At 38.0% G+C, this 19,464-nt stretch overlaps 1 protein-coding gene across 4 annotated transcripts in view; it reads right to left on the bottom strand.

Annotated features, from left to right (window-relative positions):
- The window catches only part of SLC10A7 (solute carrier family 10 member 7), a 257,064-nt gene that overhangs the window by 223,469 nt on the left and 14,131 nt on the right, over window positions 1-19,464 (bottom strand). For 2 of the 4 annotated variants that reach the window (XM_030312964.2, XM_030312968.1), the window contains exons 3-4: window positions 17,593-17,729; window positions 12,609-12,684 (exon numbers count right to left, since the gene is read on the bottom strand). In XM_030312964.2, the coding sequence (XP_030168824.1) occupies window positions 12,609-12,684; window positions 17,593-17,729 (213 nt within the window). Of the gene's footprint in view, window positions 1-79; window positions 293-12,608; window positions 12,685-17,592; window positions 17,730-19,464 lie in introns of those variants that run through there. The other 2 variants (XM_030312970.1, XM_030312972.1) reach the window with 2 other exon arrangements.

Below are 19,464 nucleotides of genomic sequence, written 5' to 3'. Positions count from 1 at the left end.
TTTATTGTAGATAAATACATAGACCAATCAGCCCTATTTATACACAATCAATTAAAAAGCTAAAAAAGAGAATACCCAAGATCACAGAGCTGGTTAAGGACAAGAAGAAGCTAAGTCTTCTCACATCCAACTTACTGATATTTTTGAAACTCCATGGTTTAACAAATTATTGGGAGCAAGTATCCTATTTCCAGTAGCAACAACTTCATAAGTATATACAAATACATGAGTAACCGGAATGTAGTCAATGCACAGTAAGCCACAGAACCTGAAAAATGTACACACCCACAATCTGGAAATAAAGATAAAAATAATCAAATTTTCTATAATAAGACAAATACAAATATTAATCAAATTAGATTAGCTAACAAAGAACTTGTGCGTTGTTTAAACTAGTGTTTCCTCAAGATCACTAATAAACCCAGGGTATTTCCCGAGAAAGTTTGATAATTAAAATGTAATTAATTCAAATAAACCAAATTGCTGAAAAATGTTTTATGTTGGTCCTAATATATGCAGACATTCTGATACTGAAAAAGAATTAGATAAGAGATTTTCAATGTTTATGTAGAACTGTTCAAGGGAGACATGGTACCTGATTGTTCTTGTGGTTGGTTGGTTTGTTGACTTGGAACAGAACCAGGGTGGTTTTCCAGACTTCAGAGAAATATCCTGCAAATCTGTTCAACCCCCTTTATCTGGTTCTAAATTCCCAAAGCAGGGCAGCTGGGTGGCTCAGTCGGTTAAGCAACTGACTCTTGGTTTCGACCCAGGTCGTGATCTCATGGTTTGTGAGTTCGAGCCCCACATCAGGCTCCACTCTGACAGCATGAAGCCACCTTGGGATTCTCTGTCTCACTCTCTCTTTGCCCCTCCCCAACTTTTTCTCTCTGTCTCTCTCGAAATAAATAAATACGCTTAAAAAAATTTTTTTAAATAAAAAATAAATTCCCAAAGCAATCTTTCTACTACTACTATGTTTCCCCATTCCTTTTCATTCCCAGAAGGGGTAATCTTAAATATCTGACTAATATTCCTGGTTATGGTAAGAAACATTTATATAAAAATATTGAAGACCTATAATATAAACTAATACAAAGTAATAAACTGGGATTATACAGTTTATTAAATTTATTTACACACTCACCATCTTATACATTTAAACACTAGCCATCTTATATTGCAATTTACTGTTTATGTTTTATATCACTTACTCAACTGAAAATTCTATGAAGGTACTATATATATAACAAGCTATAGCAAGCACTCAACATATATATTTTTAATGAATGAGTGAAGTGAGTGAATAAGTAAACTCAGGCGATCAAATTCTTGAGAAAGCAATGATAACTAGGTGACCCCATCAGTGACAAAATCATCATCATCTACAATGATGATGCCGATGCTTGCTTGATATGCTCCTGAACAATTTATGAGTACTTCTTCATATGATTTCATAAGATCCTTGTACGCAATCCCATGAAATAAAATACTCCTCAGATGAGGAAACCAAGGCTCACAGAGAGAGGTCCTGGGCTTACCTGGTGACCACTTAGGCCACTAGGTGAATAATGGTAACAACTGCTTTGATTCCTGGGCAAGTGCATCCTTTGCTAAAGGTCAGATGGCTTAGCAACACAGGGGGTGATGTTGCGCCACAGCATGTTGAGCTGGTGTTGCTTAAACACTTCTCACCAAAGATCAAGACTGGTCCTTATGTCTGAGGCAGAGACAGACTGAAAGGTGGAGTTCAAAAGACTTCAGCCATGGAGAGAAGCACCCAGTTACAGGAATCCAGCAATGCTAAATAAGGTGTTCCAAGATCAGATCCCTGGAAGACATTCCCATTAGGATGGAAAAGGAGCTAGACAAGGAGAAAAGGGATGATGAGAGACAGAGGAAGAGAAATAGGAAAGAAGAGCGTCAGGGAAGCAAAAGGAAGAGGCAAGCAGCCATGGTGTCAAAGGCTAGTTAAGTCATGGGGGACAAAAACTGAGAATTGGCCACAGAATATGGTGAACACAAATCACTGCCAACCATTAAGGAAACGCTTTTGTTTAGAGTGGGAGAATGGAAGACAATTTGAGAGGCATTAAGGGGTTAAAGGGGAGAATTCTAAGTTACACACAAACAAAATTCTGGAGAAATCTAGGCATGTTTCAAACAAGTTTTATAGCAGCTTAAAACAAACACAGTCAACTCTTTGCAGGGCTTCTAAGAATACCAACCTCACCCAGAAGATGAGACCAATGTTAAAGGGTATATACGGAAGAAGAGTAGTTAACATACAATTTCTCGCTGCTGCTGCTGCTGTTGCTATCCTATTCTTTAATCTGTCAGAGAGGAAGAATGGTCACCATTTCCCAGAGAGCACAGGAGGCTGCAGGGAAATAAGTGCCCATAAGCCAGCTTGCAAGAGGGCTCAACACGGAAAGCCTTTTTCAGATATGACATTTCTCCAGGAGGCCATTAAACTTCCACTGCAAGCAAAAGCAGTAGCGGACCCCATTTAACAGAAGAGAAAGGCAAGGCACAGAAAAGCTGAGTGATTGCTGAAGCTGAGACAGTGACTGACAGGTCAGATTTCCTTCTCACTTCAAGTTGGCTCTCTGCTGATCAGATCTACTCTAAATGCCTTTATAAATGTTTCAATGAATCTTATCTTCATGCATTGGATTAGCAAGATCAACTCCCCACTGATAATGCAAAATAACCCTGAAATGTTTCATGCCTGACTGATAAGCCACAAATTGAACTTTCTGTCTCCATTTGGACTGTGATGATCTTGATCTTTCACCTCTAGCAAAAATCTTCTCATAGCTATAATTTTAAAGTTAGTAATGAGTGCTTCATTTGCTTTCCAAGCAGACAGAAAACCTTTTTTAAATACACTCAGACTGCCATGACCTTCGTCTATGACTTAAAGAGTTCACCACACGTAATAATTTTCTTTGCTCAGGAGACATTCTTAAGTTTTCTTTGAAGAGATTTGGGCAATAGCCCCATTGATGAAATTAAACACACACACACACACACACACACACACACACACACACCTTTTAACTTAATTACCTCTCTACTATACCTGAAATCAAAACTTTTCTTTAAAATGTGTTTGGAATGCTACATGACTACCAAGGAGTTCTAAAATCCCTCAACCTACTAATTAAAATATAATAAAAATGCCAACTAAATATGTTTACTTAAAAGGAGCATACCGCCTTAACCCTAAACTAGGCAAGGAACAGCCTACTACCTAGAAGAAGCAAACACAGTCCAGATTCCTAAACTGAAGTTCTGGCTGTCCTACATAGGTGCGTGGGGCTCAGTTCACTTGGGGTGCATTTTAGGCTTTTTCTACACTAAAAAAGGAAAACAATAATCTGATAAAGTGGGCCAATACAAAGCCATTTTACTCTGTTTCACCTATTTTTGTGAGGTTTATAACATGAAATAGAGGTTTTGAATAGTGTGATATCACACTAAATGTAGACTTTTGAAAGCAGGCCTCATTCTCCTTTTTACTCCCAGTGTTTATAAAGTGAGTGTGGTAGCTAAAGGGTATGTCTCTCCATTGGATGGGTGCCCCGTAATGTGGGTCGAGATCTGGTAGAAGCCAGTGGCGCCAGAGGTGGAAGAATCCACCTGAGGCAGGACAAAGGAGATAGTCTATTGACTACACCACAAGGGAGTGGCAAGCAGGACAGCAGAGGAGAGGCTGTCTGCAAAGAGGCAGTGGGAGGGGGCTGCTTTCATGGAGGGAAGGTGACGAGGTATGGCGACACGAAATTTTCACTTTTTTGTAACTGTGCCTAGTTGTCGGTAGCCCATTGGTCAACTAGGGCCTATGGATATTTCAGGGTGGGTCGCCTGATGGGCCTGTCTGTATTCAGCCAGGTGGTCACCATGGCCCTTTGTGCATTCCATTGCTTAAGCCTGTTTGCCTAAAAGTGGCCTCCATAGTAGGGGCTTAACTTCTGGTTGAGTACTATACTCTATTTCTTTTTTTTTTTTTATGTTTATTTATTTTTGAGAGACACCAAGTAGGGGCAGGGCAGGGGCAGAGAGAGAGGGAGACACAGAACCTGAAGCAAGATGCAGGTTCCAAGCTGTCAGCACAGAGCCCAAGGTGGGGCTCGAACTCACAAACTGCGAGATCATGACCTGAGCCAAACTCAGACACTTAACTGACTGAGCCACCCAGGCGCCCCTAATTCATAATTTTTAGAAGAAGAATCCTGAGGCCCATCTACCACACATTCTAGTTCAACAGATCCTAAGGTGGAGACAAGGATATTTTTTTTCTCCTAATCATCCACCCATAATGTTGGTATGGGTGATCTATGGAATTCACTTTGAGAAACAAAATAAATAAATAAATAAACCAACATAAATAACATGCATGTAATCAGCACACTGCTTTTAGTGGTGAAGATTCCTTATTTTCATAATTCAAATTACCAGGCTTAGCCTTAAACACAGATAAGATAGAGTTTAGCATAAAATACACTCAGATCTGACAGGAAACTCCTTCCTACCCTGCCCTGATTTTTATTTATTATGATTCTTAATGCTCTCCCTTTCTTTTTATTTTTTCTTTCAGGTATTTGAAGGCAGAAACCCTTAATTATATTTCTCTCCTACTTGGTTTAATGTTCAAACTCACAAAACTTCACAAAGTCATATACAGCTTTGCAACTTTACTCAGAAATTAAGACCTAATATTTACTTCACATTTTGAGGCATGGGCGATTAGCTGAATCATTCCTTTTCTCAGCTTGCAATCATTCCTTTTCTCAGGAAAACAGTGTAACTATTCCCAAATTCTACCTTTCTAGCTTTTTTCATTAAACAGCAGCATAAGTGATAGGGAACTGAAATATCTCTGTAACAACAGCATGAAAACTACATAACTCTATCTCTTCAAACTTGGAAAAATAATGTGCCAGTTTCTTAAAGAAGAAACTTCTTTCATAATCCCTTCCATAGTTACCATGAGGCAGAATCTCCTTGAATTTAAATACAATGATTTCTTTAGCCAGTCCCATAAGGTTTTAAACATTTATAAAGCTTTGAGGGAAAAAAAATTGTATTTTTTTACCATAGAACTTTACATTTGGAACAGAAATTTATTTATTTACTTATTTTAAAGTTTATTTATTTATTTTGAGAAAGAGAGAGTGCGGGGAGGGTCAGAGAGAGAGGGAGAAAGAAGAGAATCTCAAGCAGACTCTGCACTGTCAGCACAGAGCCTGAGGGGGGACTGGATCTCACAGACCCTGAGATCATGACCTGAACCAAAAAAAGAAAGCAAGAGTTGGAGACTTAACAGAGGATCCACCCAGGCACCCCTGGAACAGAAATTTAAACCAAACAAATGTATACAGTGTTAAACAAAGAATAAATGTTTATCTCACGTCTCCCATGTTAGAACAAAATAGAAAACATGTTGATCTATCACTTTCTTACACTTGGCAATGAAATTAGGGTCCATCAGGTCTTATTACTCTTTCTAGTAAAAAGGAAATGAAAGTGTATGTGCATGCACAAGCACACACACACACACACACACACACACACACACACACAAAACCACATAACCACCAATCAGACCATTTCAACAGCACACCTTATAATCTTGCAGTTTTGAAAAGTTGCATTTAAAACTGTTATATGAAGGGGCGCCTGGGTGGCTCAGTCGGTTGAGCGTCCGACTTCGGCTCAGGTCACGGTCTCACGGTTCGTGAGTTCAAGCCCCGCGTCGGGCTCTGGGCTGATGGCTCAGAGCCTGAGCCTGCTTCCGATTCTGTGTCTCCCTCTCTCCCTGCCCCTCCCCCATTCATGCTCTGTCTCTCTCTGTCTCAAAAATAAATAAACATTTTAAAAAATTTAAAAAAAAATAATAATAAAACTGTTATATGAATAAAATGAATGAATAAATAATGAATGAATAAATGAGTGATCACAAAAAAGAATTTAGCTATGTTTCTAATATTTAAATGAAAGTAGTTTAAAATTTAAAAGCCACAAAATAAGACTGTAAGTCAGCTATGCCCTTAAATAGTCTCATTTTAATACCTAAAGGATATGCTAGCATTTCAGCATATAAGCATTGTTGTGCACATATGCTGACTTCCTTCTGCTGCTAAAACTTATTATAAACTCCAGTTGGCTCACTGAAACAACAATCTAACTTATAAAAACAGATACTTTTTTTTAACTTTAACAAGAAATAACAAGACTATTTCTTGCCAAAGTGCAAGCTGTGAGTTTAAGGAATGTGCTAACTTTCAATTCATGACAAAACCTTTTGGTAATCAACAGTTTTATGGGAAAAGCATTTAAAATGAAAGGTGTATAATAAGTAACAGAAAAAACTTCCTCCTAAGTTATATAACAACTTCACAAAATAAAAATAAAATCATTCCAAATGACACTACTATATCTGCATTCATCCCCAAAATCATTAAATACAAATATGCTACACAATCTCACATTTCCTTTAATACACCAGAACATATGCTACACGTGTATATTTATATTAAAGATGAATATATAAATATATGAGAGTATAAACTAAATGTAAACAAGTTTAACAACACAAAATCTGGAAGGAAAAAAGTTTTCTTATATGTTATAAACACTGCAGAGAATAGTCAGTTTTAAAGGACAGTGCAACATGGAAATGTGCCCAGCAATTTTCCTACCACATTGAAATCCACAAGGATGTATAAAGCTGCTGCGTACAAGGCAGAACAGAGAATCATAGAGAAGTAGAATCAAAACCTTTACCTGATGGAACCTGATAGTGGATTCTGCTTTTGGACCTGTTCTTTTTCTATTTTTTTTAATTTTTTTTTTTAATGTTTATTTTTACTTTTGAGAGAGAAAGAGAGACAGAGCGTGAAGAGGGGGAGAGGCAGAGAGAGAAGGAGGCACAGAATCTGAAGCAGGTTCCAGACTCTGAGCTGTCAGCATAGAGCCTGATGTGGGGCTCGAACTCTCGAACAGTGAGATCATGACCTGAGCCGAAGTCGGACACTTACCCAGACTGAGCCACCCTGGCGCCCCTGGACCTTTTCATTTACATGGACCAATAAATTCACTTTCCACCCTTAGATTAGATTTTTCCCAATACATTATACAAAAGATTAATCTTCCTTTACATTTCCTTCAGCTAAATCTTATATTCAGTTACCTTTTAACATTACTTTAGAAAAACATTAAACTTAAAATCATCTAATACCTTTCCTCACAGATCACTTTCTTCCACAATCTGATGTAAATATTGAAAAAGTCCACTCATTTCATATCAGAAGATACGATCCAACTGGACTTTGCAAGCTCAATTTTCAATACCTATGAAAACTTGTAACTTACTCCCAGGACTACAAAAATGCTTGATAATGATAAAGGTGTACAATATAATCATTTATGTACTAGACCAATGACATTAGAAAACAAAAGAGATATCTATAAATTCAACATTATTAACATGCAACATTAATGTAAATCATTTAAATATCTACTGGGGAATGAACCTGTATATACAATCTCTAATGCTATATGTTAATGTCAACAAAATGAGTGGACTTTGAACTTCTGCCAACAGTCATCCGAGAACAAAAGGGTTTTTTAGTTTAAAAGCTCTTAAGGGGGGCGCCTGGGTGGCTCGGTCGGTTAAGCGTCCGACTTCGGCTCAGGTCATGATCTCACGGTCCATGGGTTCGAGCCCCGCGTCGGGCTCTGTGCCGACAGCTCAGAGCCTGGAGCCTGTTTCAGATTCTGTGTCTCCCTCTCTCTGTGACCCTCCCCCATTCATGCTCTGTCTCTCTCTGTCTCAAAAATAAATAAACGTTGGGGCGCCTGGGTGGCGCAGTCGGTTAAGCGTCCGACTTCAGCCAGGTCACGATCTCGCGGTCCGTGAGTTCGAGCCCCGCGTCAGGCTCTGGGCTGATGGCTCAGAGCCTGGAGCCTGTTTCCCATTCTGTGTCTCCCTCTCTCTCTGCCCCTCCCCCGTTCATGCTCTGTCTCTCTCTGTCGCAAAAATAAATAAACGTTGAAAAAAAAAAAATTAAAAAAATAAATAAATAAATAAATAAACGTTAAAAAAAATAAAAAATAAATAAATAAAAGCTCTTAAGGGAATCACATCAGAAAGAAAGACATAAATGACGACTTTGAGCCAGTTAACACTAGGTCCTGAAAAGACCCTCCTCTCAAATTCTTTCAAAGCAATAGAAAGAGAATCACAGCAAGCATTAATCTAAGACTCCTGTAACTCCTCTAGCTCAGTAATGATGTGGAAACTAAAAAGAACTTCCCAGCATAATGAAACGCTGGTTAAATCCAACTCTCTGTCAATTCCATTCCTGGACCAAGAAACTAAATGCAGATAAGAGAAACACATAACGATGAAGTCTGGCTTCATTTTAAATGCATGACCATGGGTCTCAGATCCGTAGTGCTTCCAGCAATGCTACCATACTCTCCAGTTAATTCACTCTCTTCACCTAGATGGCATTTGCACACTTTCTCCTCTTATCTCAAACATTAATACCACCTACTCCATCATCAGTCTCAGCTGCTGAGAAAAAAAAAAAAAAAAAAATGAAAACCAAAGAGAACTGAGAAAATCAGAAGAGCCCTAAGGAATGAGAAGTCATCAGGACTCCCAAGTGCACTCTTTCCACCCATCTTCATGGATCTCTAACCACACACTCTTATGAATAAATGATCCAAGTTCCACTGAAGCTCATGCAACCTGATACCATTCTCTTCCATTTGATCCAATAAATTACTCTAGCACTCCCTTAAATCAACAGCTTCCTCTCAACTATATAATCCCCACCATGATAGAAACACACTGTCACTTCTGTATTTAAAAAAATCTTGACCTCATATCCCTCTTTAAATATAGCTTCATTTCCCTCTTCCCTTTTATAGCAAAGGACCTCGAAAGTGTTGTGTATACCTTCTGTCTCCTTTCTTCCGATTTTTTCTTGAGCCCATTCCAAACAAGCTTTTGCCCTTACACTCCAACAAAACCACTCTGGTTGAAGTTACCAATAACCTCCTAGCTTAATTCAATGGACAATTCTCAGAATTCATTGTACACAAACTTATATCAGCAGATTTTGACAGAGCTGATCATACCTTCCTCCTTCAAACATTTTTTTCACCTGGCTTCCAGGATACTCCCTATTTTTCCTTCTGTCTAATCTGTTGCCTTTCTCTGTTCCCTCTGCTGGTAACTCCTCATTCTAACCACTTAATGTTGGAGGGTCCCAGTGTTCAGTACTTGAACTTCATCTCTTTTCTAACTATGCTCTCTCTGCATATAATCTCATCCATCTTTGTTTTAAATATCATTTAATAAAGAAACAATAGAAAAGATCAATGAAACCAGGAGTCGGTTCTTTGAAAAGATTAACAAAACTGATAAATCTCTAGCAAGACTCATTGAAAAAAGAGAGAGAGATGACCCAAATAAGCAAAATTACTAATGAAAGAGGAGAAATAACAACCAACACCACAGAAATACAAACAATTGTAACAGAATATTATGAAAACCTATATGCCAACAAACTGGACAACTTAGAAGAAACGGATAAATTCACAGAAACATATAACCTACCAAAACTAAAGGAGGAAGAAATAGAAAATTTGAACAGACCAATTGCTACCAATAAAATTGAATCAGTGATGAAAAAAATCTCAAAAAACAAAAGTCCAGGACCAGACAGCTTCACAGGAAAATTCTACCAAACATTTAAAGAGAGTTAATACCTATTCTTCTCAAACTATTTCAAAAAACACAAGAGGAAGGAATACTTCCAAATCCATTCTGAGGCCAGTATCACCCTGATACCAAAACCAGATAAAGACACCACCAAAAAAAAGAACCATAGGCCAATATCTTCATGAATATAGATGCAAAAATCTTCAACAAAATATTAGCAAACTGAGTCCAACAGTATATTTTTAAAAATCATATATCACTATCAAGTGGGATTTATTTCCAGGACAGAATGGTGGTTGTCAGAAATGCAGAAAAAGCATCTGACATCCACTCATGATAAAAACCCTCAGCAACCCCATCCTTTCAGCTCCTCAGTCAAAAGTCTTAGAGTCATTCATGACCCCCTCTCTCTCTCATATCCCACATTCAATTGATCAGCATATCCTGTGCCTCCAAAATACATCCAGAATCCAACCACCTTTACTGCCTTCATTACCATCCTGCTCTTCAAAAGACACTGGTAAGAAAATGAAGACAAGCTACAGACTGGTAGAAAATATTTACAAAGCATATATCTATGAAGGACTTGTATCCAGAATATATAAAGCTCACAAAGCAAGCTTTTCATAAGAAAACAAACCACCTCCGTTTAAAACAAAGAAAAAAAGGCAAAAGATTTTACACTTCACCAAAGAAGACATGTATAGCAAGTAAACACATGAAAAATATTAATGCTCAACATTATTAGTAGCTGGGAAATGTAAATTAAATTAAAACCACAATGAGATACCACTAGATACATATTAGAATGACTAAAATTATAAAGACTGACAATGCCAAGTGCTGACGAGATGTGGAGCACTGGAACTCTCAGACACCGCTGGCTGAGATGTAAAATGGTAAAACCACTTGGGAAGATAGTTTGGCAATTTCTGAAAAAGTTCAACACACACCTGTGGTCCAAGAAGAGAGCTTGTATATTGACAGAAATGGTCCACCTCAGAAGCTATTTATAGATGATTTATAACTATATGTTGGTAATTCTCGCCTTGGTTGAAAGATGCTAAAACATACACCGCCAGATGATCCCAACATTCCATTCGTAAGTATTCCCAAGAGAAATGAAAGTGCACATTCACTTAAAGTTTTGTACACACTGTTCATAGCCCCAAAGTGGGAAATGCCCAACGTCCACCCACAGGTAAATGGATAAACAAACTATAGTATATCCATAAAAAAATAATAATACTCAGCAATAAAAGGACTGAACTATTGATACATAGAGTATAGATGACTCTCAAAATAATCACGCTGAATAAAGGAAACCAGAAAAGAAAAAGGTGTACACACTGTATAACTCCAGTATATAAAAGTCTAGAAGACGCAAACTAATCTACAGGGACCGAAAATGGACCAGTGGTTGCCTAAGGAAGAGGAGCACTAAGAAGGGCAGGAGGGAGGGATTACCAAGGGACACAGGAGAGTTTTGAGGGTGATGGATACATTCATTATCTTGATTGTGGTCATGGTATCACAGGCATACACAGACATCAAAACATTAAGTTGTTTAGATGTATGCAGTTTATTGTAATATCCACAATAGCTCAATAAACCTATTTTTAAAAAGAATATAGCAGGCACTTAATACACTTAATAAATATTTTCAGAATAAATAAAGCAGATGAAAATAAAAACAAATGTTAAGAAAGCGAAATCTTAAGAATGAATTGAAGTAGAAATATTTTTTTTTTGAAGTAGGAATCCCTTATATTCTCCCTCATTCAATAGTATTCTTTGCTAAATGAGAAATTGGAAGTGGAAAAGGAGGAATAAGCTACCACCAAGTCCTTCAGTATGAAGTTGTGGTACCTTTCAGCCAAAAGGAGCCACCTCTGTGTAGCCCCTGAAATGGATGACTGCTGTCCCAAAACGCAAGCACTCCGCCCCAGTCCCCCAGCACTTGCATAATCTCTTTGAACTCACCTTAGAAACCCTGCCTCATTTCTCCTTTTTACATCGCCTTCACTTGCCATTAAATGTATATGGACCCAAGGCCCCTGGGTGGCTCAGTCGGTTAAGCATCCGACTTGGGCTCAGGTCATGATCTCACGGTTTGTGAGTTTGAGCCCCATGTCGGGCTCTGTGCCGACAGCTCAGAGCCTGGAGCCTGCTTCAGATTCTGTGTCTCCCCTTCTCTCTGCCCCTCCCACACTCATGCTCTGTCTCCATCTCTCAATAATAAATAAACATTAAAAATAAATTTTTAAAAAATGTATATGGACCCTTTTTCCACAAATGTAGTTGGCTACAATTTTTTTAAATGTTTATTTATTTATTTTTGAGAGAGAAAGAGCACAATCAGGGGAAGAGCAGAAAGAGAGGGAGACACAGAATCCAAAGCAGGCTCCAGGCTCTGAACTATCAGCACAGAGCCTGATGTGGGGCTTGAACTCACAAACTGTGAGACCATGACGTGCCAAAGTCAGACGCGTAACCGACTGAGCCACCCAGGCACCCCAGCTACAAACTTTTTAAGAACTAAGGAATGGCCATAGAGCTGTTGTTGGCTCATTAGTCTTAGATGAAAAGTACCTTTCCTTGGATTGCTTCTTTTGTCTCCCAATTTCTCACCAAGGTAGAAAACTCACTATCTCTATTTCATTCATCTCCCTTGCTCTTCTCTTTGAAATCCTCACTTTCACTCATCATCATTAATTTTAGCACCATCCTAATTTATGAATCTACCTACACTTCTCTCATAAGCTGCTATAGTTATGCATTCTCTGTGATATGACTTCTTCATTATAAAATTTAAAAATAAAATAAAATATAAAACAAAAGCACGGCATTTAGCCCTATGACTCACCTCATTTCCACCAACTGCCTTGGTTAAAATCACTGCAGAAGATACAGGGGGAGGCATGCAGCCTACTGTCTGCAAGCTGGAAAATCAAAGAAAATGCAATTATCAGTAGGGTTTTTTTTTTTTCAATTATAAACAGCAATGCTCAAACTTTCAGCTCATAAAAAAACATATTCGCGATCATGTGCTTCTTGAATTCAAACAGTAGCAAATTCTAGTACCTATTCTAAATTTAGTTTTTACTAAATTATGAGTCTACTCCCCAGATCATGACAAGAAATCTATTCTCTTAGTTTAGAGTAGAAAACACATTGTAAAACTAGGAGAAGTAAATCTAAATACTAAAGATATAAAACATTACTTACCATCTAAAGGATGGATATACATCCCAGATGGATAGAATATACATTCTAGACATGGTGAGCAGCAGCTCACTAAAAGTAGAAAGTTCATACAGGGAGGGAATAGAGGACACGGAACGCCTGATTTAAACATATTTTAAGTCCAGATTACAGATATTTCTACTCCCTTTGGTAAGAATTTATCATCTAAGCTTCATGCAATGAATTTATATTACCTCTGAAATAAGAAAAAAAGAAAAAGTTTTAATTTATTTTGACTGAAAACACAAGAACACACATTTTTCATAGAATTTCCAGCTCAATTCATATCTTTTAAGGTCTATTTTCCCAAGTGATGCTTAAGTGGTCTTTCCTATTATCGATTCCCAGTCTCTGTGCCTTCCTTATGACCATCACTAATCATCACTGATACTTACCAAGCATTTACCATTTGTAGTAGATACTACTCTAGACACTTTTCTCATTGATTCCTTGCAAGTATTTAACATAAATTCTCTTACTGGGGGCCTCAACTCCTTCTCTCTTTACTCACCTAGATTCAGACTTATGCCCCTTCTACTAGTAAAAGTGGTAACCTTAAAAAGTAACAGGTGATCTCTTACCAAATACAGTATCCTCTTCCCCATATTCATTCTCATTCCCTTCTTGCTTTTCAAAATATTCTATTCTTTTGGTTGCCATAGTACTTCATCCTTCTAATTTATCTCCTTTCTTTTAAACCAGCCCCTTCCGACTTTTTGCTGACTCTCTTGCATTCTTTTCAATCTTATTTTCAAATCTGAATCTATATGAATATATACAATTTTACATTTCTAGCCCTAACCACCATTCCCCAAATTGTAGCTGCCTGTGACTGCCACTTCTAACTGAACACGTCTAATAGTTTCTAAAACGTCAATTTCATCTCTGAATTTACTTATTTCTGTCAATGGGATAGTTTGTTGTTGTTGTTGTTGTTGTTGTTGTTTTTCCTAATGATCCAATTTGAAACTTTGGAGTTACATGTGGCTCCACCTGCTTCTCATAAATCAATATATTACCACAACCAACTTTCTATTCTTTTCCATGACTATTGCCATCATCCCCCTTCAGATGTTTTTTTCCCCAACTTTGGATTTTTGTAAATGCCTACTGAATGTTCTCTCTACCTCCACTCTTTCCCTTTTACATAGCAAGGTAAAGAGGACGTGCTCAAAATATTTATTGCAATGACTGAAACATGGCCCTGAGGTAAGAGTCTGCAGCTCCCTCAAGTTAGCAACATACTGTGTACTCTCAAACTAGGGTGGGGAACGCAGAAAAAGTGAGCTAGGAAAAGCTTTCTGTAAGGGAGTTAGGCTAAGTGTAAACTCCTTTAAGCTCAATATCATGAGGTGATAATTGTATCTTAGCTTCCTAAGACTGCAAGCCCAACTCTAATAACACCCAGTATGATGCTATCAGATTAATCTTTCTTACTGACCATGTTTTAGTACGTTATTCTCTTGTTTAGTGCATTTCAGAACTTCCCATCATCTACAGATGCAGCCCCAACTCCTCTGCCCAGTAATTCAGACCTTCTGTAACGTGGCTGTAAGGAAATTTTTTATTCTTGTCTCCCACTATGTTTTATTTTTGAATTCTCTACTTTAGGAATTCACAACCTTTGCTGAACCTCTTACCTTTTAACCTATTACATTACTTATCTAACAAATCATATGCTGCCCCACTGTGGTTGATTACTATTTTATATCTCTCACATACCCGACTACCCTGGACATTCCCTGAATACAAGGAAAATGAGTTAATATCTTCCTATTCCTTGAGTGCCCTTTTCATGGGAAACACTCAGTAACTATTGGTTCTTAATATGCATCATAAAAAAAAATTTTAAGATACGCATCATACTTTGCTGCTCTAAAATGATGTCATGATACTTATGTGGCACTTTATGCTTTTCACTGAAAATTTTATGTTCATTCTCTCAAACTCAATCTGGCCAAGGCAGTGGTCTTGATTTCCCCTTCTTATACTACTCTGTTTCTCCTCAGCTAAGTAAATGATGCCACCAATTACCTAGTGGCTCACACCCAAAACCCAGAAGTCATCCTTGATTCCTCCCTGTCCTTCTCTCTCTACATCCTATCCACCCAGAGGTTCTGAGAGCTCTAATTTACAATACACTCTCCAATGTCCGTTTCTCTCTACCGCACTGCTACCTTACCAGACTAGCCTCCAAACTGGTCTCCTACCTTTCTCTCAGCCCCTCTACTATCTATTCTCTATGCAGCAGCCAGAGCACTACTTTGAAAATATAAATCAGACCACGACACACCCTCATTTAAATCCCACCGGGAGCTTCCTGCTGCATGCAGAAAAATACTTGAATGCTTTCACCAAGGACCTATAAGGCTCTGTGGGACCTGACTCCTGCTTACCTTACCAACTCCAAGTCCTATTATTCTTCCTCTGTATCTCCAGGATCTGGCCATCCTTGTCATTTTCCTGACCCCAGAACATACCAGGCTTGTTCCTGCCTTAGAGCCTTTGCACATCCTACTTCCTTTGCCTAAAACATTCTGCCCCCGAGAACTCTGCCATCTAAATTCAACACTGGCCTACCTACCCAACCACTTTTAACTGTATCACACTGTGTTTTACTTCCCATCACTGATCTCTATCTTGGTCATCTACTTACTTGTTTATTGTCAATCAACCTAAGTCTTCCCAATGTGCAAAACTAACTTGCACTTTCCCATTTTTGTTCACTATTCTTTCTCCAACACCTATTATAATGCCTGGTACATAGTGGGAACTAAACAAGTGACTTGAATAAATGAATAAGTGATCTCAATTGAGATCCTCAACATTATTATCAAGCAGACAGTAAAAGTATGACTATCCTCACTATTTATAGGCAGGAAAATTGAGGTTCAAGACTATTACATGACTTCTTCAGTTAGGGATGGGGTCAGAAAGCAACCTCCAGACTCCAATTTCAGTATTTTAACTATTATACCATGCTACTAAATTATAGTTAGTTTTAAACCACTTCAAATAATTTTTTAAATTCATTAAATCCTTTGAATAAACATGATGGCATTTTTATGGAAGAAAAGTGTCTAATAAAAATCTATTGTTAATTCAACTATCATAGCAAACATAAACAGAACAAGTAAAAAGGTAAATGTTTGCTCCTTATATATTTTTTTCTTTCCTGTACTTCTAAAATACTTACATTCAGCCACTATCTGCCTACGTTTGGTAAGATATAGAATATACAAGTTAAAGTGCCCAACTGATGGCCTACATTATACACATGCACACATATCTTACATCTTCTCGTGCCTTCCATCTTTCTCCCAACACAGCTCTTTAAAACTTCCAGAACAGTATCCATCCCAGAACCTTAAGATTAAACATTTTAAGATTGTGTTATAATTAAGAGTACACTTACTTTGATGATCACTGGGTAATATATAGAATTGTCAAATCACTGGATGCGTAGGTGGCTCAGTTGTTAAGTGTTCAACTTTTAATTTTGGCTCAGATCATGATTTCACGGTTCATGAGTTCAAGCCCCACAATGGGCTCCACGCTGACAATGTGGAGCCTGCTTGATATCCTCTCTCTCCCTCTCTCTGCCCCTGCCTCTCTCTCTCTCTCTCAAAATAAATAAATAAACTTTAATTGTCAAATCACTATACTGTATACCTGAAACTAATATCACACTGTAGGTTAAATATACTGAAATTACAATTTTTTTTAATGTTTATTTATTTTTGAGAGAGAGACAGAATGCGAGCAGAGGAGGTGCAGAGAGAGAGGGAGACACGGAATCTGAAGCAGGCTCCAGGCTCTGAGCTGTCAGCATAGAGCTCAAGGTGGGGCTCGAGCCCACAAACAGCGAAATCATGACCTAAGCCAAAGTCAGACGCTCAACAGAGTGAGCCACCCAGGCGCCGTGAAATTACAATTTAAAACAATTTACTAATAAAACACTTAGAAATCAGAAAGAAAAAAAAAAGATTGTGTTATAAAATTCTTTGATGAACCTTCTTGATGAACACTATCATTTTAAAGGATAATAATTTTTAGGGGTACCTGGGTGGTTCAGTTGGCATGGCTTCATGAGTTCAAGCCCCGGCTCCAGCTCTGTACTGGCAGCATGCAGCCTACTTGGGATTCTCTCTCTTCCTCTCTCTCTGCCCCTCCCCTATTTGTGCTGTCTCTGTCTCTCTCAAAATAAATAAATAAATAACTTTAAAAAATTTTCAGGGATAATAATTTTTTTTTTCAACGTTTATTTATTTTTTTGGGGGGGACAGAGAGAGACAGAGCATGAACGGGGGAGGGGCAGAGAGAGAGGGAGACACAGAATCGGAAACAGGCTCCAGGCTCTGAGCCATCAGCCCAGAGCCTGACGCGGAGCTCGAACTCCCGGACCGCGAGATCGTGACCTGGCTGAAGTCGGACGCTCAACCGACTGCGCCACCCAGGTGCCCCAGGGATAATAATTTTTAAAGTGTTCTTTTTTCCTTATAAGATACCACACATAAGCCCTTTTGTATATAGTTGCCACAGAAACAATAACGTCACTACAGATGCCTCATTAAAAGTGGGCCCTTCAAAATATTTAAACGTACCCTTTCAAAAGCCACTCATTGATGGGTGTGATTGATAAAAGCTGAAGAAAAAGCCATATTGTTGCTGGGAAGAATGCAAGCGTAAAGATCTGGATGAAAAGGTGCAGTTTTATATGCACCAAAGCACTGGTCAGCTCCTGCAAAAATGAAAGACACAAAATAGCAAAGGTAAGAATATTATTTTTCCCAAGAAAGGCTGCTACTGAAATAACATCAAATAAATGAGTTTTTAATTTGGAATTATTTCAGAGCTAAAATTTTTACCTCTAAGCATGAATAGACAGACTTACGGAAAAAAAAGAAGTATTTTTATATAAAATTTCTGAAATATTCTAATTTCTTTGAATATATAATATACCCCAACGATTCAGATTTGTAAAATTCTGGACCAAAACTGAGCTAAGTACCTGTACGGTAGTATAGATCTGAGGACTGTTGATACTATAAACAAATAGGCATGTAACTACTTAAGGACCTATCTCATTTTAATGAAATGATTAATCTCTAGCAAGGCCTCACTTTAGCAAGATGTTACCAAATCTACACACAAATCATAATTTTTAAAAATGTTTTTCTCAGTAATATTCTATAAATCAAAATGGCTTTTTCCCCAAAATCAACTTTCTGGATTTCCTTGCTAATGCTTACAGAACAGCAGCAATGTGCCATGCTCTGAGCCTGTCACTTTATGTGTGTTATCTCATTTAATCCTCACCACAGCCCCCATTAGATATTATTATCCTATTTTACTGAGGAGGAGATTGAGGCTGAGAGCTACTGAACAATGAGGCTCCTAATCAAACTCATTTCTGGTATGCTAGCAAACCCCTCTCTTCTTCCATCATGTCACACTACTGCCCCAGAGGGAAGAAATTCACACTAAACACGACATACCAGGCACGTTATATGCCTCACAGCTGAAAACAGATAATGAGGTCAACTTTGGGGTTCAAATAGGTACAAATTCAAAGGCCTTTGCATTTGAATTTCTTTGAGCCATGTGGTTATTCCGTTGAAATAAAACAAACTCAGAAAGTAGTGGAAAAAGTAGTACAGTCCTATAAAACATGCAAGAAGTCATTAAAGCACCTCAAAGATGCCAGAGATTCCCCTGTTATAAACATAGCACTGTAATGTCTACCCTAGTTCAAGTAAGACATTCAAGAGATCCTTGGCCTCAGAGACATTAACCAAAGCTCATCAGTTTAATGGACAGGACTCATTTCCCGTGTGAAGACACACAGCAGTGCCAGTGTAGTCACAGAACATCCCAAATGACATCTAAGGAATTTCTGGCAAATGGAAAACACCGGGCAGACCAGAAGCCACACCAGGTCCATGGATCAGATCGAAGATTAAAGGAGCCATCCTAATACAGTATCCGAATTTTTAAAGTTCCACCCCAGAGAAAACTTGAGCACCAGCAGTGCCAAGAATTCGCACAGTTCTGACACCAAACGCCACTGAGATATACTCAGAGGTATTTGATGAATGCCAAATAAATAAGATTCTAATTTTTTAATAGAAACAAAATGATCAGCCAGAATGCAATAACTAAAGCATTTGCATATACTTCAGGTAGGAATATGAAACAGAATAACTTTTCTGAAAAGTAATTTGGGAACATATATCGAGGACTATAATACAATTCGCATTCTTGAACCCCCAAAATGTTATGTCTAGGTACTTGATCTAAGGATATAATAAGTGGTACAAGCATTTATATGCAGAATTGACCACGACAGCATCATCTATTATAGTAAAATCAGGAAACGAGTTAAAAGTCCAAAAACGGATGAATAATTAAATAAATTAAGGTACAACCAGACTATTATAAGATTAAAAACCATGTTAAAACTGTGTTGACAAGCA

The sequence above is a fragment of the Lynx canadensis genome, chromosome B1, assembly GCF_007474595.2.
Source record: "Lynx canadensis isolate LIC74 chromosome B1, mLynCan4.pri.v2, whole genome shotgun sequence".
Taxonomy (NCBI): domain Eukaryota; kingdom Metazoa; phylum Chordata; class Mammalia; order Carnivora; family Felidae; genus Lynx; species Lynx canadensis.
The sequence above is the reverse complement of the archived record's forward strand: the minus strand, read 5'-3'. Positions and strand labels throughout refer to the sequence as shown.